The sequence below is a fragment of the Rutilus rutilus genome, assembly GCF_951802725.1.
Source record: "Rutilus rutilus genome assembly, chromosome: 11".
NCBI lineage: Eukaryota > Metazoa > Chordata > Actinopteri > Cypriniformes > Leuciscidae > Rutilus > Rutilus rutilus.
Window position 1 is genome coordinate 17,970,423 of NC_140216.1, and position 26,251 is coordinate 17,996,673.

Below are 26,251 nucleotides of genomic sequence, written 5' to 3' on the forward strand. Positions count from 1 at the left end.
TATTCTATTCTATTCTCTTACTATTTCTCTAAATACATTATGTGAAGTAAATACAGGTAATGACATTAAAATAATATTTTCAGCTTGCTAGCTAAGGGTGCTCCAGAGCTAGCGTGTTAGCTAACTGATCTGTTATCTTGCTATTTATACCACCGGCTACAAATGCAACCTAAAAGCATGATGGGAAAGGAGGTACTGGATCCACAGATTAGCACTCACTGACTTACACCAACCATGATGTTTGTATTGCTATATTAATACAATATTTTATTGTATTAAAAGTTATAACTGAAACCATAACTATTTTAGCATACATCAGCGGACAATAACTTTGTTTATCATAAGCACACACTTCGGTTATGTTGCTTGCTGCTTTAAATGCTCAAGCTCTTTAAAGTTGGGTGGATTCTGATTGGCTGTCAATGATTTTATCATTCATCAGCAGAAAAAAGAAAAAAAACCTTTCTGAAAGTGATCTTAACAACATTTCACATTAGAGTCTTTAAAACACTATAATATTGGGTTTTCTTTTATATGTTTCTGCTGACAGACACAGAGGGCCTACATAGTGACAGCAATTATTAAAACAGATCATGTGCTGTGGCAAGCTGTTTTCGTATATTCGTACAGTCAGTGTTATTGGCTTTATATGTGTAAATAAGAATTACAGGGATTACAAATGTGTGAAATTTCTAAACTTAATTCTCCATTGAAAGAAACAAAATCTTCACAGTCATTTCTCACTTGGAACGACAAATTGATGTATTAAAAGACCAGTGAGAGAATCATAATAGGGGTATTTAACCTGCGAGAGAAAGGAGAGGAGAGGGTGAATGATTCATGTTTCTCAGTATCTAAGCTCCAGGAAAAGCACCAGCTGTCTCTAATTCACTGTGAGAGAGAGAAAGCGCAAATGCAATAAGATGATGTCTGGGTGGAGGAGAGGACTCTGCGCCCAGCGAGATGCCCAGAAAACATGGAGATAGCTCACAGTGTAGAACGCCTGTTCAAATGTCATCGGTTCTACATAATGATACATGACAGCGATGGAGTGCAGGCAAGAGAGCAATAAAAGTACTAAAGACAAACAATGTACAAAGAGCAATGATGTATATGAGCTAATTAAATACTCCAGAGTGTGGATCCATGTTAGCCTACATTAAAATATGCAGCATTTTAGCCACACAAAGCAACAAAAAAAAGAAAAAAAAAAAGGATACCATCGTTTGTCTTATTAACCTTCGGTCTTTCCGCATTAAAGTAGATAGGAACTGAACTTGCATTACTGGAATAGCTGCTTGGAAATATTACCAAGACAACCGGCAAGTAAACTGACTGGTCTTGAAACGCATGCCAGATTTTAATGGGACAAAATACCTGGAACTCTTTCCCACAAAAAAAAAAAGAAAAAAAAGTCACGTGTTTTAGGAAAAGGCAAGTTTACCTAAAAAGTTCTCTGAATTATTTTCACTCATATTGTTCACTATACATTGTTATTTACCAAAAAATATTATTTTTTTACTAGAAAGGTTTCACAATTCAGAAAATATCAGTTATAGCAGCAGTGAATTTGTGGGCAAAATTGTTGTTACTTGTTTTATTTTACTATTAAATGTAAAATGTATTTACTATTTAGATATTAAATGCTTGACATCAGCTGTGTACCACAAAATAGCACCATGCACACAAAGGTGACTTGGTTCCAATAGTCTGACATTTGCAGGTTACTAAGTTAATGATGCAATTGTTATGATGGTGAACTCAGAAACATGGTTGAGCTGAATCCAAATGCAGAATTTACTGTAGTAAAAATAAGATACAAAAACAAACTCGGGAAACCAAGGAATACAAGAAACAAAACTGAGCAAACCAACGAGACATCCATTCATGGACAAGACCTGACAAAGAACATATGAAGAACAAAGGCTTATATACACAGGGGGTAATTAACAAAAGCCATACTTGGAAACATTTAGGGAGTAATGAGGGGAGCCAAATGAACTACAAGCACTCCAAAACAGATACAGGAAACAGAAAACTTAGACTAAACATAAAATTCCAAAACGGCACACAAAAAGTGGAACATGTCACAAAAGTCCAATGGTCCCCGGTCCTGTGGTCCTTCCACTGTCATCAGTGTTATCTGCATCTCCTCTGAGGCAGTGGTGTCCGTTGTATCTACCTCTTGCTGAAGCAAAAATATGCATGAATGGGTCTATTTTGTAACATAGGCTCATTGGAAAAAAAAAAAAGACGCAGGAGATTTAGAGCTGGGCTGGACCAACAAGAAAAGTGATATTAATGAGAAAACCAAAAAAAAAAAAAAAAAAAACCCGTCAGTCTCTCAATTTTTGCTGCATCATGAAATAAATCAGGAATCTGGTTTGGGGTTAACTAAGTGTGATAAGTGAGCATTTATTAAGCATTTTATAACAATCAGGTAAAAATGGCTCACTATTTGGCAGGTATTGTGTTAAAGTCACCCTTTTTATTCATGCAGTTATAGCTGCTTATCAACAATTTATAATGCATTTGTACATGACTTATTAGTCAACAAACACCTTTATAAACCCTTTACAAAGGGAACCTTAATGCAAAGTGTTACCAAGAAGTCAATAAGTATGATGTTAAGTTCCCTAAAAAATTAAAAATTTAATTAAAACTAGTACTTTACTGAGAGTATTTTTTAAAGTTTACCTTTACTTAAATATACTTACAATTAAGTATACTTCAAGTTCATTTTATTAAGGGTTGAGCTTTTGAAACGTTTCGTGTACAGACGACAACATTGTCAAAATGATCACACGGATCTGGAAAAACGTCTAAAAATGCTATATTATGCATACCAGGCCAGTAGTAGGTGATGTCAGAAAACACTATGCACGTATGCATTCTGATCACATAATACGTATGCACATGATGTCACTATTTTCACAAATTCACATTTTTGTAGTTTACACAGAGAAAATAACGGTCTCGTTTTCAAAAACTTGAACTTTGAAACCAGTTTTCAAAAGTTTGCATTTTCAGGTCTTCAAAACGCTGTGGTTGTGTAAATGAACAGCCAAAATGCATAAAAAGTTTAGTTGAAAACGGTGTCATGTAAAAGCCCCCTCAGAAGGAGCAGCATTGCAGTACCTACTGTTCTTCGTGTCGAGAGCATGCCTATGATGCCTTCAAATGCTGTCAATTTAGGCAGCTCACTAGGTTTTGGAGTTTTATGAGAATGTGCATGACTGATGTATTATGTAAGATCTGTCTGACTGTACCTCTCCAAATATGGTTCTTCTGGTTGAGTTTTAATTAGAGGAAATGACTTGAGAGAGCTGTTGGTAGAGAGGCTTGAACCACAAGGGGCAGGGGGATGGGGGAGTTAATTAAATCAGCCTTGTTGTTGGAGATGAACTAAAATGATCTTATCTCTTACTCTGACTGTTCAGATCTGAGTGTGTTAGGTGACCATTTCCTCCATCTACAGTTAAGAAGACCCAGTCTGTCTGTTCTTTTTCTGCCTCTTGGCATTTCTCTACATTTGACTTCCACCTCCTCTAGAGCAGCTCTCTACGCTGCAGCAGGAGATCGGAGCCTGTATAAATAAGTGAGCCATCTGATGGGGGTTAAAGAGGACAATGTGTCCTCTGCATGGGCTACTGAGAAAATTAGCTCTGTAATAGTAGGTTGAGTTCACTTATACACCATTACATATGACAGAGGATGATCTGCATGGTCCTCTAGTGATCTCACTCACTGCTGTGTTGGGATCTATAAATGCGTTTATGCAAAAGTGGGTTAAAGTCAACATCAATTTCAATATTTTCAATAGTGATTTTTTGTAAATTATTATTTTTTTTTACAAATTTCACATTATGGAAGTAAAATGAGTTGGAAATGCCATTTCAGGTTTACTTTAAGCCATTTTTATCCCATCTATTGAAATCCATCCAATCAGACTCCAACACCTCCCCCTTACCATTTCTTGAAGAACCAGTAGGCCTATTGATTGGTTTTAACTTTAAATGTGGACCTTTGTCTCCAAGTACCGATAAACTGAACAGTTGCTCCCGCTATTGAAACGAAAATTACATTGAGATGTTTTTAGATGTCAAGGCAAACCTTGGGGTTGGGGTGAAGTTAGCTTAGATGAGTATGAGTACGTGCAGGCAGCACGTTTCAAGGTCAGTGGTATAGATAGAGTAGTTGAGTAATAATGTGGGGAACACTGCCACCTGCCTATAAACACTGGAAAACAGGATTACATCATCAATAATATGCGGGGGAAAGGCTAAATTTACAGATCTAATCCCTAAATCAAATCCTATAGTTCTTATTACTTGATAAAACTAAAGAGAATTTTAGAAGACTGAGATAATAAAAGATTGAATTATAGAAATTACCTTCAAGTCCAACATACTGAGCCATCAAAAGGTCAATTTTAGGTAAACAGTTTTGAGGTTTAGTCGACATCTGCTGGTTTAACCAGAAACTGCAGACTCTTAGATTGAGAGAGTGTCTGTGGATACCAAGTATTAGGGTGTTGTTTACAGGACACTGTATGCTGCCTATATGGAAAAGATAAATAGTATGCATAAAATATAGAATGCAATGATACATGTTTCACACAGTGATGCACTACTTTGCAGTTTAATTAAGTTCAGCAATCAGCAATTCAACAACGATCAAAATACATTAAATTGACCAAAATGACAGTACAACAAGGTTACCATGACATAAACAGTGAAAGTAACATGTCCATTATGTCCACTGTCTAATACTTGCCCCTTAAATTGATTTCTAGGGGAATTGTTACCCTTATGACAGGAAAATGTATTTTAACCTTATTAAATGTGTCATGTTTTGATTAAGACATAAAATAAATAAATAAATTCACTAAGAATAAACAGACACTGTAGGGATTTTACCAATAAATTGAAATTTGTATCAACAAAATCTGTCTTTCCACTGCAGAGGTGACAGGAGCTGGGTTTTTTCTTTTTCTTTTGTGATGTAAAAAAAAAAAAGAAACAAATATCAGAACTTTGGCAGGTTTTATGTAATAAAAACAACCTATGCAATCCAGCTGAAAACCAAAGTGACACATTTCAGAGAGAGAAAAAAAAACGTACTTACTAAATGAACTTGGAATAAGCATGTGAACAAACCTGAAACAGGCTTAAAGCACCCTTTTATTTTATTACAGTGTTTGGCACATCTTGACTAGGGAATATTTTCCCACTCTCCTTTGCAAAAACGTTCCACGGCTGCATTTCCCAAAAGCATCATATGCCTAAGTTGATCGACCCTTGGTGACAATTGTTCTACGATCAATGCTTGTGGGAAACGCAGCCCAGATCTGTTGCTTTGCGAGGGCATCTCTTTACAATTGCATAGGCCTAAAGGTTATAATATTAATGTTTAACATCTTGAATACAGAAATATGAAATGATAATTAAAAAGAAAAGAAATTGTAGGCTACTTTTATGAAACTAATACCACCTGTAGGTGGCAGCAAGCTGATAACTTCATAAGAGAGTCAGTAAATAATGCATTCAACTGATTGTTCAAAAAGGTTTATTCATTCAGGTATGTCCAAATACCCACACTTACAGTCTTGGCCACTAGAGAGAACATGCAAATGGCAGGAAGTGCGCAAAACTGTCCCATGCAGGTCTGAAAAATGCCAAAGACCGTGAAGTCCACAAGACCATAAGGTGTTTCACTTGTAACTTAGCTTTCAGAAGTGTGCCCGCGTGCTCCTCCTTTGCGATCGATATGTGCCTTTAATGCACACTTTTGCCAAGCCTGCGCTGAATCTCGCTTCACTGCAGACTTTCTACCCAGCAGTCAACGAGGCATTACATCACGAAAGTGCTAACTTGTGGGAAGACAGCGAGTGTTTAGGGTTCATTTGGGACAGGACTCATAGGCTATGCCATTTGGGACAGGGCCAGACTGTCTTCATATATATTTAGGCTTGCATTAGGCCATATTATAGATCACGTCTGCTAGCGGTTTCATATTAACCTGTTTGATTTAGCTGAATTTGCATCAATGTTGTTTACACAAATACAACAAATAACACAACTACAACTCTGCAACTAATATTTTTAGTCAGTTTTAGTTTTACAATATTCATTCACATTCAAACTATAGATTAAATTAAATTTAAACTGAATTTGGAATGAATTAGCCTAGTTGAAAACAAATCTTGTAGGCTAACAGTGGTAATAGCTATAGGTATCCATCCATCCACCTATTTTTATGTGCATTTTGGGATATCACATAAAAAAGAGCTTGATGGAAACGCCAAGATGTGCATTAATTCTTAAAATGTGCATTAAAAAAAACGTAAGCGCTCAAATGAGGCGGATAATTTTATATCCGATTAGGCAACGTGCGTAAACTACGGTGGGAACACATTTAACGATTAATCCCTCATTGTGCGAAAAAACTAAACAAAACATGATTTTGCCTCAACAGTGGATGTGAGTGGAGAACTGCATAACCAGCGGACCAATTTCACTGCATCTCAAATGCTGGTTTGATCATTCTGAAATGCCTGAGTCAAAGTCTGTCATCTCAATGCTATTGCAGCAAACACAGAACATTCTCCTAAAACATTAGTATTTGATTCCCATTTGGTTATCCTGGAACATTCTTGTCAGGTTGTTACTTTTTGCAACCATAAAATAACATTTTCAGCACATTGCAAGGGGTTGTTTTTTTTTTATTTATTTTTTTTACTTAGACTGTTCCCTAATGGTTTTGGTTTTTATTTTGCAATAAAGTTTTCAAGAATGTTGCAGGGTGGTTATTTTTTAAATGACCTAAAAATAACAAAGGCATTTTTAAAGACATTTTTAGGTTATTTTTAGTGATGGGACGGACTAGATTAGATAGAACTGTATTGATCCCACACTTGTATATGTCACGGACTACCGAAGTGTTGTTTGGTCACGTGCTTTTTCTGCTCTGTGGTGATTTGTTAGATATGGTGGAGAAAACAAGAGTGACCACCAGATGCCACTAATGTGCACTGTGTTAAAAGCTTTGAGTAATGAACATTTATTCGGCACAATTTGATGAAAGCCTCAAATGCTTCAGAAAGCTTTGGTTTCCCATCACTAGTTATTTTTATAACCAGTTATTTTATAAACTAACCTTCCAGTTGTCACAAACTGCTCCAAGACTTGGGTTGAAGATCCAAATGCAATTTTATTGGGACAATCCAGAATCATAATCCATAAAACATGCAAAAGGTCAAACACATGGGCAAACAATCCAAATGAGCAACCAGGCAGAAAATCAAAAGACCAAAACACAGGAAAACACAACGCTCAGAAAGGCAGTGTAACATAAAATACAAGACTTCGTAAAGAATGAGTGAAAAAAACAGGGCTTAAGGCAGGCATTAACAAGATAATGAGACACAGGTGGAAGTAAAACATAATGAGTCAAAACATTGGGTTATGGGAATTGAAGTTCATGATAGGAAAGCAAGGGAGTCAGGAGGAGTGCCCTCTGGTGGATATCATGGGCACTCCAGCTGGGAGATGTAACAGTTAAAAAATATTGCAAATGTTTTTGTGTGGTAAATGTTGTGTGAAAAAGAGACCTAAGAAAATGTAAAAACTAGATCAATCAAAATGCGTCATAATGAAGGTATTTATTTTTATAAAAAATATTAGGCCAGTGTCAAGCGCAGTGTTAAAAGCACATAAATCATACATTCATGCTTCTGTCTTCATTTAGCCTACTGTGCGCCTCTGATCTGCACACACTTTTTTGTTTATGGACCAAAAGAAACCTGTCCCGCTAATCTGTACAATTCAGTAATAAGAAATACATTTACTGAAATCTACTTTAAGTCAAATAATTGTTTATTTGTTTTAAAATTGTCTGTGAATAAATGTCATCTTTTATTTAAAAAACATATATTGTGTTAAAGTCCTTGTTATTTGCTGCTGGAGAAATATAGTACATATTAAAATAATGTTGGAATAACGTTCTACAAACCAAAAACGAATGTTCTATTTCCGTTCAGAAAACTTTCATGGATAACCAAAAAACAAAACAAACCAAAACATTAAACAACATTAAAAAATAATGTTTTAGGAACCCAAAATTGTTGGCTGGGAATGACCTCCCTGTAGGCAAAAAGAGCCACATGGCTTCTCCGATTGCAGCAACTTCCATTTTTAGTGGTGGTTGCCAAAGGCAAGGCATCACTAATAGTTATTGCTCATACTTAAACTCCGGCACGCTACTCCTCTCGCACCGTTTCTCGTAGCCCCATGAATGAGGTGTCAAATCGACCGGCTCATTGAGGAGAAGTGTTCTTTGACTTTTCTAAGCGATTGGGTGTACGATGTTTGTCCAGCGGGCGATAAATCAGGCAAAAAATGTCCCATAGACTTAACATTGGCACAAAATTTGTAAGATCATATCTTTGGATTAGAAGGTCATAGAGACTTGGGATTGGGCTCTTTTGATTCAGTCTATTAGTCAATAAGTAGTGACATAACAACTTCCTAGCCACGCCCTAGCAACCAGTTACAGGACCCTAGTAACCATTAAACAACATTATAAGCAAAATATCAGCACCAGAACATTGTAGAAACACAGAGTTGGCATTTTTGACTCAGACTGGCAAACAGTCATTAAATATCAACCCATAAACTATATTAGCAAACCCTAGTAATCTTAAATAGTACCCTAGCAACTGTATGAACACATGAATAAGCTATATCTCAGCCCCAGAACATCGTATAGACATGGAGGTGGGCTCGTTTGTTTCGATTGGGAAACCAGTCTGTAAATATCACCATGGTAACTGTGTAACCACACCCTAGCAACCGTTTAGAGCCACTTAGCAACCATATTACAATATATAGAAGCCATATTTCAGCTCCACAACATTGTAGAGACATGGTTGTTGACTCGTATGCAATTATGTACAACACCCTAGCATCGAGTGCTGAGTTTTGCCACTGCAAGCACCATTCACATTTTCTTCAGGAAATGTACCTTCTAGTTATTTTTAATATTACTTTGAACACAAAACTGTGCATAAGCTAAATTTGTAACTTTGCATGGAAACATTGGCGCCTCTGCCTTTGCAGCCAATCAGTTACGCCTATTCTTTAATCGTCACAGTGCGTAAATTAATTCATATTCATCATGATTTCGCAACTCGGGCTTCTAACAAAGCTCTACTCTGCATTTACGAAACGCGCCTTCGGTTTGCCGTAGATTTCTTCTACTGAGGGTGAGCTGAGCAACACGTGTAGAAACAAAGACACGTCAATTTTTGACTCACATACTATACAGGAATATATTAATAATTACTACAGTTATATTCAGATTTACACAGATGCATCAAAGAATTTAGTTAATAAGATAGGAGTAGCTTTTATTGTTCCAGAGTTTCATATTTCAATAACAAAGAGAATAAGTGATAATGTATCAGTATACACAGGAGAAATGTTAGCAATTCTGTTAGCAGTACAGTGGATAGAGGAAATAAGACCATTGAGGGTTATAATATGTTCAGATTCAACTTCATCATTAGTCAGTTTACAGAACAGTCATTCAAACAGCAGAGCCGATATTTTAATAGAAATACAACAAGTATTATATAGAATTCAAATGATGGGCATTGAAGTTATATTTTTGTGGGTACCAGCACATATTGGAGTCATAGGAAATGAAATGGCAGACAAGGCTGCAAAGGAGGCCACAAAAAGAGAGTATGTTGAAGTTACAGTTAACATCAGTAAGATGGAAATGAAAAGCATTATTAAACAGAGGTTGAAGGAAAGGTGGCAAAAACAATGGGAGGAAGAGAGGAAAGGACGGTGGTTTTACAAAATTCAGAGGAGAGTGGGAGAAATGAGATGTGCAGGAAGGAGAAGGAGAGAAGAGACAATTATATCGAGACTTAGATTTGGGCACACAGGGTTAAACAGTAATTTATTTAAAATAGGTAAACATAACACCGGCAGATGTGAATATTGTGAGCAACAGGAAACAATAGAACATGTTATGTTACATTGTAAAAAATATGAGGGAAAAAGGAAGGAAATGATCCAAAATCTTAAAAAGGAGAGAATAAGTTTTGATTTAGTAGAAATTCTTAGGAAAATTTCAAAAGATAAATGCTATGGAATTGTTTTTCATTATCTTAGAATAATCGATGTGATTGAGAGGATTTGAGACTTCATTTTTTTTTATTTTTTTTTTAAATAAAGTAATTAAGACATTCAGATCCACACTCCATACCAGTTGGTGGCAGTAATGCACCATTTCGTTGTGTGCCAACCGCCAAAAAACTCAACAAGAAGAAGAAGAACACGTGTAGATGAGCACTGTGCTTGAGTGTGTTGGGAACACGTTTATTATCGCTTTACAACAACGGCTATTGTTCTGCAGAGATCGTTGAAGATCTGTCGCATCAAACCAGTGCGACAAAAGTTATTTTACACCAAGTATCCCAACAACGCATCTTCAAATCATTTGGTAAGTTATTCGTTTCTTAGCTTTGCTGTGGAAAGCGTAGTCATTTATGTGGATCATATCCTTAGATCATACCTAGTGACAACACAACACAGTATACAAACTATATAATACAATGATGTGAACTTGTTCTTTATTCAATTATAGCAATTGGGGTTGTTGCCTTTACAGATGTGTAACAAACTCGCGGTCCTATTGTTAGCACATGGTACATGCATACATCATGAATTATTATAAATGATGGCTGAATTTTAATAGCCTAACTTTACCAGTTATACATTTGAGATTTGAGAAGCGAAATTCCTATAGGCTAATTGGTATTCAGAGTTACTACCACAGTTACTGCTGGTTTTAAAGTGTGTTAGCTTCAGGTTACTACGAACACTGCCATCAAATCATTAATCAATAAAACAACATCGGAAGATTCAGAAACCGTATTACAATAATTAAAATTGGTCATTATTTATATTTCAATAGCAGTGACTAAGTAACTATGGAATTGTGGCGGAAACTTTTGGCTCCTCAAACATTTTGTCCCCAAATCTTCCTCATGTCCACAACATCATGTAAATGATCTCTGTATGTGTTGCAGTGACTCATGCACTGAAAGCTTAAGAAATATATTTATTTGTGTATCTGCAATGTTGTAAATGTTTGATGATTAATGATACGGTGTTCTGTGAAGAAACCATAGATCATTGATTTGATATCTAGTCAAAGTGTTTAACAATTAAGCCTGTTTGTTTCTTTAGAGAATTGATCATGTTGGTGTCATAACTGTGAAGTGCTTGCTCATCATGAGATGGAATTTGGCTTTGTAAGATAAGATTACACTTAGAAATTGATCTTCATTAAATGATTGTGATTTTTATTTGAACAAGAAACAATAAAATCAATGTTACTTAAAATTCTGCAGTCTGGTTTTATGATCACAGTATGTTATTTTTATTTAATTTTTTTTCTCTCCTGTCAGATTAATCATATCCTATCATTTCTTTTCATGTATCCAGCAGATGATTAGCAGTATGAAGTATATTCTGGTGACGGGCGGTGTGATCTCCGGCATTGGGAAAGGCATTATAGCCAGCAGTGTGGGCACAATTCTCAAGTCCTGCGGCCTGCATGTCACAGCCATCAAGATCGACCCGTATATCAACATAGATGCAGGAACCTTCTCGCCATATGAGCACGGTAATCTCACACAACTCATCGTAAAAGCTCCTTCCACTTCTAAGACTTTTACAATTAAATGTTACAGTACATGTAAATCATATCTTGACCATTAAAACTTACCATAAAAGATTTAAAAGAAACAATCTGTTGTTAAATGCAAGCACCACTATTATTATTTGAACAAAACCCGAACCCTAATTATTAGACTTTGACCGGTATTTCTTACTACAGATGTTATTTCTCTAATCGTTCAGCTTGTTAAAGTGAATTGCTACTTTATGAAGTGATCAGATATACCCTAGAGTCTAGACATTAGCTATATTTACATGGAACTAAATAGTTAGTTCAGATAGATGGCTCAATTGAACTGAAAACCTTCATATAAAGGCTTGGGTTAAATTCTTATTGGTGATTTTCTTTATTTCTGCACATACGCTGAAGTTGTTTGTGAATAGATGCACAAGTAAATGAATATGTGAATCAGATTGCGATATTTAGTGTACATTAATCAGTACAGAGTCTGAAATCGGATTGGATTCATTTGGATTGACAGAAATTAGTACATTTAAACACTTATTGTGGGACCTGATATATCTAGAGATACTGGAGATACCTGGAGATGTTAGGGTGGACAGTAACCAACCACTTATACACCTTTTTCAGAAAATGTAAAAAATTATCATGAGGTGTAACTGTTATAAAGCATCTTTATTATTTATATGGACGGTAATCCTATAACTCCTTGGTCTGTATACAAATTTGTTTTGTTTTTTTGTAGGTGAAGTGTTTGTTTTAGATGATGGGGGAGAGGTTGATTTGGATCTGGGGAACTATGAACGTTTTCTGGACATCAGGCTTACCAAAGACAACAACCTGACCACAGGAAAAATCTACCAGTCAGTCATCAACAAAGAGCGCAGAGGAGATTACCTGGGCAAAACCGTACAGGGTGAGAAGGGGGTGTTATATTAATGTGTGTAATAGGGGTTGCACAGACATTAACAGCATGTCACATACTGTCTGTAGATCTTAACGTGTATAGAACAGTCGTCTAAATGGGCTTTAAGCATACTGTGTTTGTCTATGTTCTCCATATGTTTCATTATATAATCATTTGTTCCAGTGGTGCCACACATAACTGATGCTATTCAGGAGTGGGTGATGCGTCAAGCTAAAGTTCCTGTAGATGTTGATGATGTTGAGCCCCAGGTTTGCGTCATTGAGGTGAGTAAAGATAAAGTAAATATTTTAGGGCTGTGACAATTCCTAGATTAAATTAGAGTAGTCGATTTTTTTTTAAAATCCTTGAGTAACCACGGAAGTGGCGCATTCCACAGACGAAAAACCATGAACCGCATTATTAAACACGCAGGACATATATTTATTTAATTGAATCGCAGCCTTTGAATTGAATTACATGCGTCTCAGAGCGGCTCCGTTCACAGTAAATGCTGCTCCACGTGAACCGTTATCATTATCATGCTTAGAACACGTCTCAAACTCCATCTCTGCATATGCTGTGAGTTTGGTTTGCTTATAACATTCATCTGGGAATGCAATGTGCTCCATTTCATCAGATTTGTTAGGTAAATCATATACAGTGCTGGTCAGAATTATTTGCCCGCCTGGTAAATATGATCAAAGATGGCTGTAAAAAATAAATCTGCATTGTTAATCCTTTTGATATTTTATTAAAAAAAATAGCAAAAATCTAACCTTTCATTGAAGTAAAAGAACTGAAAGTGGGGGGAAAATCACATTATGAAATAAATGTTTTTCTCCAAAACAGGTTGGGAACAATTATTTGCCCCCTTTTATTAAATACTTTTTGCAACCTCCTTTTTCCAAGATAACAGCTCTGAGTCTTCTCCTATAATGCCTGATGAGTTTGGAGAAAAACCTGACAAGAAATCAGAGAGCATTCCTCCTAACAGAATCTCTCCAGATCCGTCAGATTCCCAGATCCATGTTGGTGCTTCTTCTCTTCAGTTCAGCCCACTCATTTTCTGTAGGGTTCAGGTCAGGGACTGGGATGGCCATTGCAGATGCTTGGTTTTGTGCTCAGTGACACATTTTTGTTTTGATTTTGATGTTTGTTTTTGGATCACTGTCCTGTTGGAAGATCCAAACATGGCCCGTTATAAGATTTCTAGCAGAGGTTGTCAGGTTTTGATTTTTTATCTGTTGGTATTTGATCAAATCCATGATGCCATGTATCTGAACAAGATGTCCAGGACCTCTGGCAGAAAATTAGGCCCACATCATTAAAGATACAGCAGAGTATTTCATTTTACACATGGGCTACTTTTTTTTTATCCCTGTATGAAGCAAACCCATGTTAAGTGTTTGCTGCCAAAAAGCTCTTTTTTTTTTTTCTTTTCTTTTTTATCTGACCATAGAACCTGTCCCGTTTGAAGTTCCAGTAGTGTCAGTTACTTTTCTAACGTTCTATGGCCAGATGAAAAAAAAAAAAAAAAAAAGCTTTTTGGCAGCAAACACTTAACATGGGTTTGCTTCATACAGGGATAAAAAAGTAGCCCATGTGTAAAATGAAATACTCTGCTGTATCTTTAATGATGTGGGCCTAATTTTCAGGACAGTGATCCAAAAACAAACATCAAAATCAAAACAAAAATGTGTCATTGAGCACAAAACTAAGCATCTGCAATGGCCATCCCAGTCCCAGACCCTGAACCCTATAGAAAATGAGTGGGCTGAACTGAGGAGAAGCGCCAACATGGATCTGGGAATCTGAAGGATCTGAAGAGATTCTGTACGGAGGAATGCTCTCTGATCTCTTGTCAGGTGTTCTCCAAACTCATCAGGCATTATAGGAGAAGACTCAGAGCTGTTATCTTGGAAAAAGGAGGTTGCAAAAAGTATTTAATAAAAGGGGGCAAATAATTGTTCCCAACGTGTTTTGGAGAAAAACATTTATTTCATAATGTGAATTTTTTTTTTCTTTTTTTTTTTTTCTCTTTCAATTATTTTACTTCAATGAAAGGTTAGATTTTTGCTAATTCTTTTAATAAAATATCAAAAGGATTAACAATGCAGATTTATTTTTTACAGCCATCTTTGATCATATTTACCAAGGGGGCAAATAATTCTGACCAGCACTGTATAAACCTACCCCAACATAGGAGAATATATCAATGTTTCTAAATATGTGAACTGTTTAACACAATTTCAAAATAAAAGTTTAAACCCTTTCTCTGAATTTGCATGTTTTGATATCCACATATTCTTCTTATAGAAAATGTGAACTGTTCACCGTTCAAGAAAAGTGGCTGTAGGATTTCTATCGTAAAGTGGTGGCTAAATGTTAAGCAAACATTTTAATTAAATGTTTCTCCAATATTAAACAAGGATTTAATCTGCGTGTAACCACACCAGGCAATTGGTGCCTTCTGCTGGAATTTGTTATAACGCATAATGTACATATGTTTGTTTATATCATGTATATTATGTATTTTAAGTGTTGTTCTATAAAACCGTATGATAACTTGCATGTGATGCTTCATTTGAACCAAATATTATTGACTCATTGTTATTATATATGTATTTTTTTTTTATATATTTTTTTAGCTTAGGTCTATTTTTTTTATTACCACCAAAAATATCTGATTACTTGTCAAAATAATCCACTGGTTACCTGTTTACCAAAATAATCGTTAGTAACAGCCCTAAAATATAATACGTTTAACAGGTTTCTGATGACTGAAGTTTTGTACGTCTTTTTGCAGTTGGGTGGTACAGTCGGAGACATAGAGAGCATGCCTTTCATTGAAGCCTTCAGACAGTTCCAGTTTAAAGTGAAGAGAGAGAATTTCTGTAATATTCACGTCAGTCTGGTACCACAGGTGAGGAGTTGTGCGCATTTACGTCAGCGTGCACAGAACAGTGCATTATAGACCATATCACATTACATGTACGCGTGCCCTGGAAATGTGAATGACATAGTGTCTCGATCGTGATGTCCAGCCCAGCGCTACAGGAGAGCAGAAGACCAAACCCACCCAGAACAGTGTGAGAGAGCTCAGAGGACTTGGACTGTCACCTGACCTGGTGAGTCAAGTTTCATAGAGCACGCGTATGTTCAAAATTGTCACTAGCTTGAAATCTACAATGAATGCATGTAGAGCGATCTTCTCTGAGAGTTTTGAGTGTTCTTTTATTCTTGCTGTTGTAGATAATGTGCCGATGCTCCACTCCACTTGAAAACTCTGTTAAAGAGAAGATATCCATGTTCTGTCACGTGGAACCTGAACAGGTTAGTCTGGATCACGCAGAACTCAAAACCAGCCATAATGTCATAACAGTTTATTAAACATAATTATCAAGAACATGTTGGAAAACGTGGAAAACGCTGCTTTTTGTTGAAGCTGATTTAAAATGTGTCTCGAGGACAATGAGTCTCGTACATTAATAATTGAATTTATAGGTACAGGAGAACTGTTCAAGAAAATTCCTGCCTAATTAACTACATGTGCGTATGCACATGAATTGGTTCTTAACCTCGTTCTAATGTTAACAAGTTTGTAGTATACGAACCATGCGCTCGAGGTTAGTAATTTGGATAAAACACACCCAAAACATGTCCATATACAGTTGTGGTCAGAATTAATGGCACCCCTGGTAAATATGATAAAAAATAAATCTGCATTGTTTATCCTTTTGATCTTTCATTCAAAAAATTCGCAAAAATCTAACCTTTCATTGAAGTAAAAGAATTGAAAGTTGGGGGTAAATCACATTATGAAATAAATGCTTTTCTCCAAAAGCTGGCCATAATTATTGGCTCCCTGTTATTAAATACTTTTTGCAACCTCCTTTTGCCAAGATAACAGCTCTGAGTTTTCTCCTATAATGCCTGATGAGTTTGGAGAACACCTGACGAGATCAGAGAGCATTCCTCCATACAGAATCTCTCCAGATCCTTCAGATTCACAAGTTCATGTTGGTGCTTCTTCTCTTCAGTTCACCCCACTCATTTTCTATAGGGTTCAGTTTACGGGACTGGGACAGTCATGGCAGACACTTCATTTTGTGCTCAGTTGCACTTTTTTTTTGTTGATTTTGATGTTTGTTTTGGACCATTGTCCTGATGGAAGATCCAATCACGGCCCATTATAAGATTTCTAGCAGAGGCAGTCAGGTTTTTTTTTTTTTTTTTTTAAATCTGTTGGTATTTGCTAGAATCCATAATACCATGTATCTGAACAAGATGTCCAGGACCTCCAGCAAAAAAATAGGCCCACAACATATAAGATCCAGCAGTATATTTAACCGTAGGCATGGGGTACTTTTTATCCCTGTTTGCACCAAACACATCTGGTGGGTTTGCTGCCAAAAAGCCTTTTTTTGTTTAATCTGACCATAGAATCCGTTCCCTTTTGAAGTTCCAGTCATGTCTGACAACTGAATATGCTGAAGTTTATTTTTGGAGGAGTGAGGAGGATTTTTCTTGAAACCCTCCCAAACAACATGTGGTGATGCATTCCCGTTTATTTAAGAACGAATGTTATTGAGTAATCATGATTTGTTTGTGAAAACGTTTGTTTACAAATTTCATGCATAGAGTTGTGAGTATGTTAGCTTAGTGAATGAAACCCAATAATCTCAGTTGGTCTTCTCTATAGGTGATCTGCGTACATGATGTATCGTCCATCTATAGAGTGCCGCTGCTCTTAGAAAACCAGGGTGTTGTGGGTTACTTTTGCCGCAGACTAGACCTGCCCATTGAAACCAGACCCAGGAAGATGCTTGCACAGTGGAAAGAGATGTCAGACAGGTTAGAACACATTTAAAACTGATTCAGGATCAGTTTATAAATTGATATTGCGCCATAATGGATCATTTAGGCTAAGATTATCCTCTTTTGCGATCTCTTTTATATCATGATGAGGGCAAAAAAGACCTACAAAGGCTTATTTTAATGTTGTCTGCATTGTGTTTGTATGGTAGATCGGACAGGCTATTAGAGCATTGCTCCATTGCTCTGGTGGGGAAGTACACCAAGTTCTCAGACTCATATGCCTCTGTGATCAAAGCCTTGGAGCACTCCGCTCTCGCCATCAGCCACAAACTAGAGGTTAAGGTGGGTGAAACCTGGCCTATTGCAATTGGTTTAGCACATGGGTAACAAATTCTGAATCTACAATTGAATCAATAAATCTTTCTCTTCTTCTTGCTTCTTTCTCTAGTATGTTGACTCTGCAGATTTGGAGCCCAGTACATTACAGGAAGAGCCGGTGAAGTACCATGAGGCCTGGCAGAAACTCTGCAGTGCGGAGTGAGTAATGCTTCCAAATAGGGCTGGGCGATATGGCCTAAAAATAAAATCTCAGATTTTATTTTTTTTAATTCGATTTACGATTTTTTTCCGATTTCCCCCCCTACTTATTAAGGAAAGCAATAAACACATGTACTATTAATAAACTGTACATTGTTAATTTGTTAACCATTGTTAATGTTAATTTCAACATTTAGGCTAGGCTACTAATAGCCTACATTAGGCTATTGAAGTGTTTTTTTCCTTTCTTTTATTTGTTAACATAAAAAAACACTTAAATAGCCTAATGTAGGCTATTAGTAGCCTAGCCTAAATGTTGAAATTAACATTAACAATGGTTAACAAATTAACAATGTACAGTTTATTAATAGTACATGTTAACTAATGTAGTTAACTAGAATTTAATAAATGGAACATTATTGTAAAGTGTTACCGATTTGTTATACACCGATTCAGACGTCTCGTGAGTTCAGTGTTAGACAGATCAGTTGTTTTAACCATTCATTCAAGTGAATCGGTTCAAATGAGTCATTAGTTCGCGAATCGGACATGACGGTTGCCAACCGCCAAGTTGTGTGATTATCCCGGCAGTTTATTTTTTAGCACAATTCACACTCCGCTGTAATTCAGGAGAAAAAAAATCTCCGAACGCTTCACGTGAAACTTCGGTCTTCCGCCCTTTTTCTATCGTGTCAATTGATTTTGATTAATATGCGCGAGGGAGAGAGAGCAAGACAGCGCTCTTGTTGTTTGAAGACGTGAGAGTGCGCGCGCGCGACCGGGGCTCTCTCTCGTGCTTATATATCAGCGCACATAAGGTACACACTGTGAAGTAATTTGCAAACGTTTTTTTTTAGAGAAATTAAAACAGGTCGCACCACAACCATTATTTGCACTCGCACAAATGCTCCCAAATATATTTTTAGGTCGCACAGATTAAATTTCAGGAGCATATGCGACCAAAATGATCATTACACAAAAACTCGATTTACTTATTTTTTAAATCGCCCGCAACAAAAAATTCGAATTAATTCATTCAATCGATTTTTCGCCCAGGCCTACTTCCAAATACAATGACTGCATTTACATGGCTGATTTTACACATTTTAACATCAATCACATCTATTCTGCTTAGTAAGATGGCGTTAACACGGTTAAAGAACTTGATTTTGCTAGTTATCCTGATGTAGTTTTGTTAATATTATTGCTGCTGTCTCTCATGCCATCAGTGGTATTTTAGTTCCGGGGGGTTTTGGAGTACGAGGGACAGAGGGCAAGATTCAAGCCATCAACTGGGCCAGGAAACAGAAGAAGCCTTTTCTGGGTAGGACTTCTTTAAAAATGAATTTTAACTCCAATGTCCTGGAGCGGCTGTGAATGTAACCCATCTGTACTATTCATCTTTCAGGTGTGTGTTTGGGGATGCAGCTAGCTGTGTGTGAATTTGCTAGGAACATGTTGGATTGGACAGGTAAGTTCTTCCTTCACAAAATAATGTTGTACTCATGACTCCATTTACTAAGCCATGTTGAATAATGTGACTCTTCTGTTTTACCTAGATGCTAACTCCACGGAATTTGACCCAGAAACAAAACATCCTGTTGTGAGTAAATGTGGATTTCTGGTTCATTTTGGATTAGAAACAGTAGAGCAGATATAACTGTGTAATGTTTTTAATTGGTCATCTCACAGGTTATTGACATGCCAGAGCACAATCCAGGGCAAATGGGTGGAACTATGCGGTTGGGGAAACGGCGAACTATTTTCAAAACCAAAAACAGCATACTTAGTAAGTGCATTTCACTAACTAATGCCATATTGATGAATTAATAGAGAACTAGTTTAAATGCATGATTTATCTCTCACAGGAAAACTTTACGGAGACGTAGATTATGTAGAGGAAAGACACAGACATCGCTTTGAGGTACGTAATCTCTACTTTAAAGACAAAAAAAAAAAAAAAAAGATTAGGTGGTTGTACACTGTAATAGTGAATATAGGACTATGGGAGTATTCACACTGAATCTGTCATTATTTTGCTTGTGCTATAAATTAAGCACACTTAAAATTTTAATGTGCCTTTTATTTGACTGTTTGACAATTTCAGTCCTTCCTTCCTTTCGTACATTAAGACTGTTTTTTTTGTGTGTTTTTTCTGCTTCAAATAAGTTGTTAGATATGGCAAGTCGGTTTATTTCTGTGAATCAGTTCAAAATTGAGTCAGTTCAAAATTGAGTCAGTTTCAGTATATCATCTGATGGGTTTGCATCGTCTCTTAGTTCCCATGAGGCATTTTGCTTGCTATATAACAGCCTTTTCTCCATCAGTAGCTCAATCACACTGAAAAGGCTGAACACCTCAATCAGTCCGACTGAGCTCAATCCGATTTAAAAGGGGTGATGTAAACCTGAAATTATCCCATCGCCAGGCGCATTGACATGATGTGTGTTAACATACATTTAAACGTTCATTTACATCTCATGTCTTACAAACTGGTCAGTGAATGAAATTGAATGTTTGCAAAAAAAAGCTTTTCTGACACGTCAGCTTTCTTTTTAAATATTTCAAGGTAAAAACAGCAATTACACTCAATGTAGGTCCGGTGACATTATCATCGCAACGGCTTTCTCCAGTTCTGAAGGTGGCAACTTAACATTGTGTATGCGCTTAAGTTTTGTTCAGAAATCTTGTAATGCACATGTAAACGTAAACCGGATTGCAATGTTTTGGGTACGGATCGGATTCTAATTGACAAAACTTAGTGTATGTAAACATACCCAATAAAGGTACAAATGATTTCTAATATCCTTAGGTGTAGTAGCATGCATGAGCCCAGTATTATTCCTTCTGTCTGAGCAGGTGAACCCAGATCTGAAGCAGCATTTTGAGGACAAGGGCTTCCATTTTGTGGGTCAGGATGTGGAGGGAGAGAGAATGGAGGTCATAGAGCTGGATGGTATGTAAAAGAACACAAGACAAATTCTCAAATATACCAAGATGATTTGAAATGTTTTGTTTTGTATTTTTAGGTTTGGTGTTTTAAAATGGCAGTGTGAATCGTTTTCTTTTTTGTTCGAAACTAAAAGAACAATTCGAACTAAACTGAAAGTATAACAACCTTATTAACATTAGCTGCTTTTCCACTGTCGGGCCATTGCGAGCCAGGGATTTCAACGGGCCGGGCTGGACTAATAGCCTCGGACCCGTAGCACCGAGCCCAAAACAAAACTGCGTTTCCACCATCGGGCCATTTTTGTTGTTTACTTAAGGATTTAAGGACTTAAGTAAACCAAAACACGATGTTTTACCACGTTTACAATAAAAAGAGATACATTGATCATAATGAATTAATTTGTGTTAAGATTGCACAATAGTCACACAGCAATAAAGTGGTTTACCATTATTTCACAAAAGAAAGAGGACACGCATACTTATTCAGTCGCGTCTGTTTATTTTTAGCTATTTGTAGTCCCAGCACAGTATGTTTACATCACATTTAGAAGGAATATGCCACCAAAAATACGACCTTTTCAGTCAGAGAAACAGAGGAAGCTCCCATAAAACCGGAGTTGCTTTGTTTTATGACATATGCAGAATTAAATATGAATATCAGTCTGGTATAAAGTGACGAGATGTACTGACAGATAAAATAAATACACGATTGTGATAGCCTATATGATTTATCTGATTTTTTTCAAGTGGTCATATTTACCATGTTTACTATGGTAATGGTTAGCGCACAGTCTTTTGCATCGTACGGTGTTTTCAAACACTCACTGCTGTCTGAAAGTGAGTTTTGAGCTAAAATGATTTTAAAAGTCTTTGATGCTGGTATATGGAATCCGCAGGGCTCCCGTCTCCAGACTGATAAACTGCCTTTGTTCATAACCACTCCTCAAGCCCGAGCTGGCCCACTTTGGACCAAGGTATTCGTGGCCAAAAAACCCTGGCCGTTGGCCCAGAGGAAGCCCCTACTGAGGCCTGATCAGAAGTGACAGTGGAAATGCGGCTAATGTTATATTCAACTCCTGTCATGACCAGTAATTTTCTCCACAAGAATACCAAAAATCAGGAACCGTTTTTAAGATTTTTAAAGCATTAAGTTCATTCATCTAGAGCAGTGGTACTTACATTTCTGCAGTAATCGACAGCATGCCAGAGACTGCCCATAGACCCTCAATTTTTTTTGTCCACAGAATTGATCAATTTGACACACTACATTTTGTTTTGTTTTCAGATCACCCGTATTTTGTTGGTGTCCAGTATCACCCAGAATTCACATCCAGACCGATAAAACCATCTCCACCATACTTTGGCCTACTGTTGGCCGCTGCGGGGAGGCTTCCAGGTTATCTCCAGAAAGGCTGTCGGTTGTCGCCACGGTATGATGTTCCCTAAGGAACTAAATTTATCCCAGTGGGTTCCGTCTCTGGAAAAGAGACCTCATGCAAACCATCTTGAAGCTGTAGATCAGAGGTCTTCAATCCTGCTCCTGGAGGGCCACTGTCCTGCAGAGTTTAGTTCCAACCTGCTTCAGCACACCTGCCTTTGAATATTCAAGCGATTCTGAAGAGCTTGATGAGCTGATTAAGGTGTGTTTGATTAGGGTTGGAACTAAACTTTGCAGGACAGTGGCCTTCCAGGAGCTGGATTGAAGACCTCTGCTGTAGATCATTATCTATTATAACAGCGGCTATTTGACAAGCTTTGCATGATACTAAATTATAGTTTTTTTGTTCACAGAGACACATACAGTGACCGAAGTGACAGCAGTTCTCCAGACTCAGAGGTTGCAGATTTTAAACTATGTTCAATTGCTCAGGAATAAAACTATTACTGTTAATGTAACATGTTACATGTGATCTTATCTGTAAACCGCATGATTGCTGGGCCTGCTTTTTCAGAAAAGGTGCTGATGTGGTTTTAAATTGTCCAATTTTAACAGTCAATGGAATGGACTCAGGATACATGATCAGCAGTTTTGTTTAAGCTGTCCTTTTTTCCTTGTTTGTGCATGTAATCATGCCAATTAAATGACTTTCTTTGGGCAGCTGTTATTAGATAAACGTTTGTTCATTTCATATATAAAAAACTTTTCAATATGTGTAGTTAAGTGACAGTTATGTTTGTCAAGTTTCAATAACAGGATTTGTAATGTTTTGCTAGTGTAAATAAAGCCACCAATTAAGGTCTTCAGGATACTTGAAAATTAAAGGCAGGTGTGTTTGGAGATGAACTGTGCAGGACAATTGGGCACCCCTGCGCTAGATAATACCCTTATTCCTGGAATTGTGTAGAGCCCTTTGAAACAGCAATTTTAGACCTTCAAATCATTGTACCCTTTAAGTCCACAGAGAAATCCTGAAACTTAAACACTAATTTCTTTTAACAAAGACCTTGATGTGAGGTTTAGTCAAATCAGGAAATTAATTCTGAAGTGAACTAGTCCTTTAAGTTCACTTGCAGCCCAAATTGCCTTTTAGCCTAGATGTCTGGGCTGTGTTTGGGTGGCTATTAGAGGTCTATACACAATTGTTTGCATCTGTACACCACTTACTGAGAAATAGATTTAAGAGCCAAGATTGTCCAATATAGCACCAAGTGCTTTAGTTTATTAAGAACAACAAGTCAGAGTCACAAATGTAGACAGAAGTCTTATACAATTTACATTCAGATTAAGTTGGACTTGCACCACCCATGTAAAAACTTGAACTTCCACCTGCTGGTCAAAAGCTTGAGCACCTAAAGAGAAACATGCAAAACAATTAGCTATAACACACCAAAGAAACAGTTTTCACAAGCACTGATCTCAGACCCATTTCCGTAGTTTCATCCAGCAGTCACCATCAAAAAGTGATCATCATTGATCAGGAATCAATTACACCATCAAAAGCAATTGCAACATACCTGCACTCAAGGTTAGGTTTGACTTGGACCACCCATGTAAACACTTGAACTTCCACCTACTGGTCAAAAGCTTTAGAGCACCTAAAGAGAGAAGCAGGCAATACAATGAGCTATAAACACACACCAAAGAGACAAAGTTTTCACAAGCACTGATCTCAGACCCATATCCGTAAGTTTCATCCAACAGTCACCATCAAAAGTGTGATCATCATTGATCAGGAATCAATTACACCATCAAAAGCAAATAGCAACATACCTGCAGTTGCACTACCATTACCACAGGTAATCAGCACCTTTGAGGGAAAACAAAAGCACCATTAACACAAGCCACAAATCAAAATGCAAGAAAACTTCAGCAGCTAATGCTGAATGTTGGACAGTAGAGTGACCTACACAGACACTAGCAGACAGGTGGTCAAAGTCTCCCCATTAATTTAGCACGTAATTTGAACAACCGGGTGCACAAAGAGCACCGATTATCAGAAAACGTGCAGAAAGACATTGACAATGAACTTACCAGCGCATGGACCCACAAAGGGCATCTTGCAGGCAGCACTGCACCTTCTGATGAAGAAACACAATGTTAAAGCCAAACGAGGACTAGATTATAACGCTGAGCAATTAGAACAGTTAAAGCTGGCTCAGAACGTTTATTTGATTCTCATAATAGAGCTGCTCTCTCAGAGAGGGCAAGTTTGTCATCATAGCCAACATGACCAGAAAGCCTAAAACAGAAACCAACCTTTTACAGAAGGCTCACTCAGCCCATCTCAAAGAGCATGATGGCAGGACACTTCATCCATCTGAGAACATAGTCTAATTTTGCACCACCCAACCTGCATGAAGAAAAGTAACTGTTAGGAAGGGCTAGGCCTATGTAAAATAGGACATCCACGAAAACAAAATAACTTGTTTTTTTTGGGGGGGGGGGGGTATTAACAGTTGTAGAACCAGTTTTACTACAAATACCATTTAACTATTCGTGTAGTAAAGCCATGGTTAATTTGTGGTTACCATGGTTTAACTACAAAAAAAACATTTTCTGTAGTAAAACCATGGTTGATTTTCGTAAGGGTTGTCCTTTTCCTTAATGTTGCTGGGACAGCTACAGGTTAACTGTTCAGCGACCGTCGGTAAAAGTATTGCTATCGGCTCCTGTTTGACCGCGCCTGCTATAGATGAACAGGAACGGCTTCGATCAGGGCCGTGAATAGCGACTTCATTAAGTCACCAAATTTTAATATGCAAGAGCCAATTTTTCAGCTTCAAGTTGAATCTAATTAGTATTCGTTAGCCGCTAAATAAGTTAACGTAGCGTACAATATATACCATATTAAACTCGAATCAATACCTCTGCAGCAGTGATTACGGTAGAACCTCGTGGTGAACCGAAACTCCACTCTTAGCGAGCACCTGAAAAAAAAAAAAAAAAGGCACAAAATAAGTCAGTATCGTATGACCTGCACGAACTTACAATAAATACCCACATATTTATCAAGCAAACTATGGATCTAGAAATAGTAACGTGTAACATAAGTAAAATGGAAAGTTGCCGTGAAAGGTAAATATGACGGTACCGTTAGCCTAAAATGGCGCCGATTTGCAAGCTATTCTGCAAGTAATGTTGCACTGAGCCACAAAACCAAAAATGTTACTTTCAAAACATCAGAGATTACAAATAATTAACCTTATTAATGCGAAATTGTAAAACTTCTTAATTTAAGACAAACTAACCGCGCTGTTACGCACTAACGTTACATCCTGATTACTTCTAAACGCCAAAATATGCTACGATGATCTCAAAGAAAATATTGCTGTAACAACCAAACGATTTATATTTGAAAACTAGCTATTGAAATATACTACATAGCTGAAGAAAACTCACCTTCATTCTTTGAGAAAGCAGTTCGAAAGAGGAAGTTATGAGTGTGACCCGAACTTTTATACAGCGAAACCTAACTCTGATTGGTTGAATGGGCTCATCGCTGATTGGTTGAATGAGGTGGCTTGGTCGCAAAGGTTGATGGGATTTGTATTTCTGATTGCATAAAATGAGTTACGGGATTTCCTCTCCGACAAATATAGGCCTATTTGATAATATCCTATGTCTCTCTTTTATTTAATCAACTGAATGTTTTCATTATGAAATATATATTTTTTACTGAAAAATAAATGTATATAGGCTAAAAGTAAGCAATAAAGTAATTCTTATGTTGTTGTTGTTGTTAAAACCGTGTTTTAAGGCCTTGCTTTTACACAACGACTGCATATTATGATCTTAGCTCAAATATGCAGTAAAAAAATTTTTTTTTAATTGGTTAGTGAGATACCGGTCAGATGATTAAGATAGCCTCATTAAGTGCT

The 26,251-nt window shown here is 37.0% G+C and overlaps 1 protein-coding gene and 1 long non-coding RNA gene across 3 annotated transcripts; one reads left to right on the top strand and one right to left on the bottom strand.

Annotated features, from left to right (window-relative positions):
* Window positions 1-10,274: 10,274 nt before the first annotated feature.
* On the top strand, window positions 10,275-23,172 carry ctps1a (CTP synthase 1a). Of its 2 annotated transcripts, none has more exons than XM_084422507.1 (18): window positions 10,275-10,515; window positions 11,526-11,703; window positions 12,464-12,634; window positions 12,809-12,909; window positions 15,432-15,548; window positions 15,670-15,753; window positions 15,878-15,958; window positions 17,328-17,479; window positions 17,653-17,785; window positions 17,892-17,980; window positions 19,210-19,304; window positions 19,389-19,451; window positions 19,540-19,583; window positions 19,673-19,769; window positions 19,849-19,904; window positions 20,840-20,936; window positions 22,218-22,362; window positions 22,724-23,172. In XM_084422507.1, the coding sequence occupies exons 2-18, from the start codon at window positions 11,526-11,528 to the stop codon at window positions 22,806-22,808; spliced, it is 1,788 nt and encodes a 595-aa protein (XP_084278633.1). In that variant the 5' UTR covers window positions 10,275-10,515; the 3' UTR covers window positions 22,809-23,172. The 2 variants fall into 2 exon arrangements, with proteins under 2 accessions (XP_084278633.1, XP_084278632.1); XM_084422506.1 differs by having other exon boundaries at window positions 10,320-10,515; window positions 11,523-11,703.
* A 390-nt stretch (window positions 23,173-23,562) lies between these two features.
* On the bottom strand, window positions 23,563-25,866 carry LOC311299118. The gene is made up of 7 exons (XR_014629068.1): window positions 25,773-25,866; window positions 25,239-25,300; window positions 24,630-24,723; window positions 24,405-24,451; window positions 24,144-24,180; window positions 23,888-23,968; window positions 23,563-23,722 (listed from the first exon to the last, which is right to left on the bottom strand). It is a non-coding gene; the product is annotated as an uncharacterized lncRNA (long non-coding RNA).
* Window positions 25,867-26,251: the final 385 nt, after the last annotated feature.

Coding starts and splice junctions, on each gene's coding strand:
- ctps1a (XM_084422507.1), top strand. CDS start 11,526: ATGATTAGCAGTATGAAGTATATTCTGGTGACGGGCGGTGTGATCTCC. Junction 15,549..15,669: donor ACGTCAGTCTGGTACCACAG/GTGAGGAGTTGT, acceptor CGTGATGTCCAG/CCCAGCGCTACAGGAGAGCA. Junction 20,937..22,217: donor GGAGGTCATAGAGCTGGATG/GTATGTAAAAGA, acceptor TTTTGTTTTCAG/ATCACCCGTATTTTGTTGGT.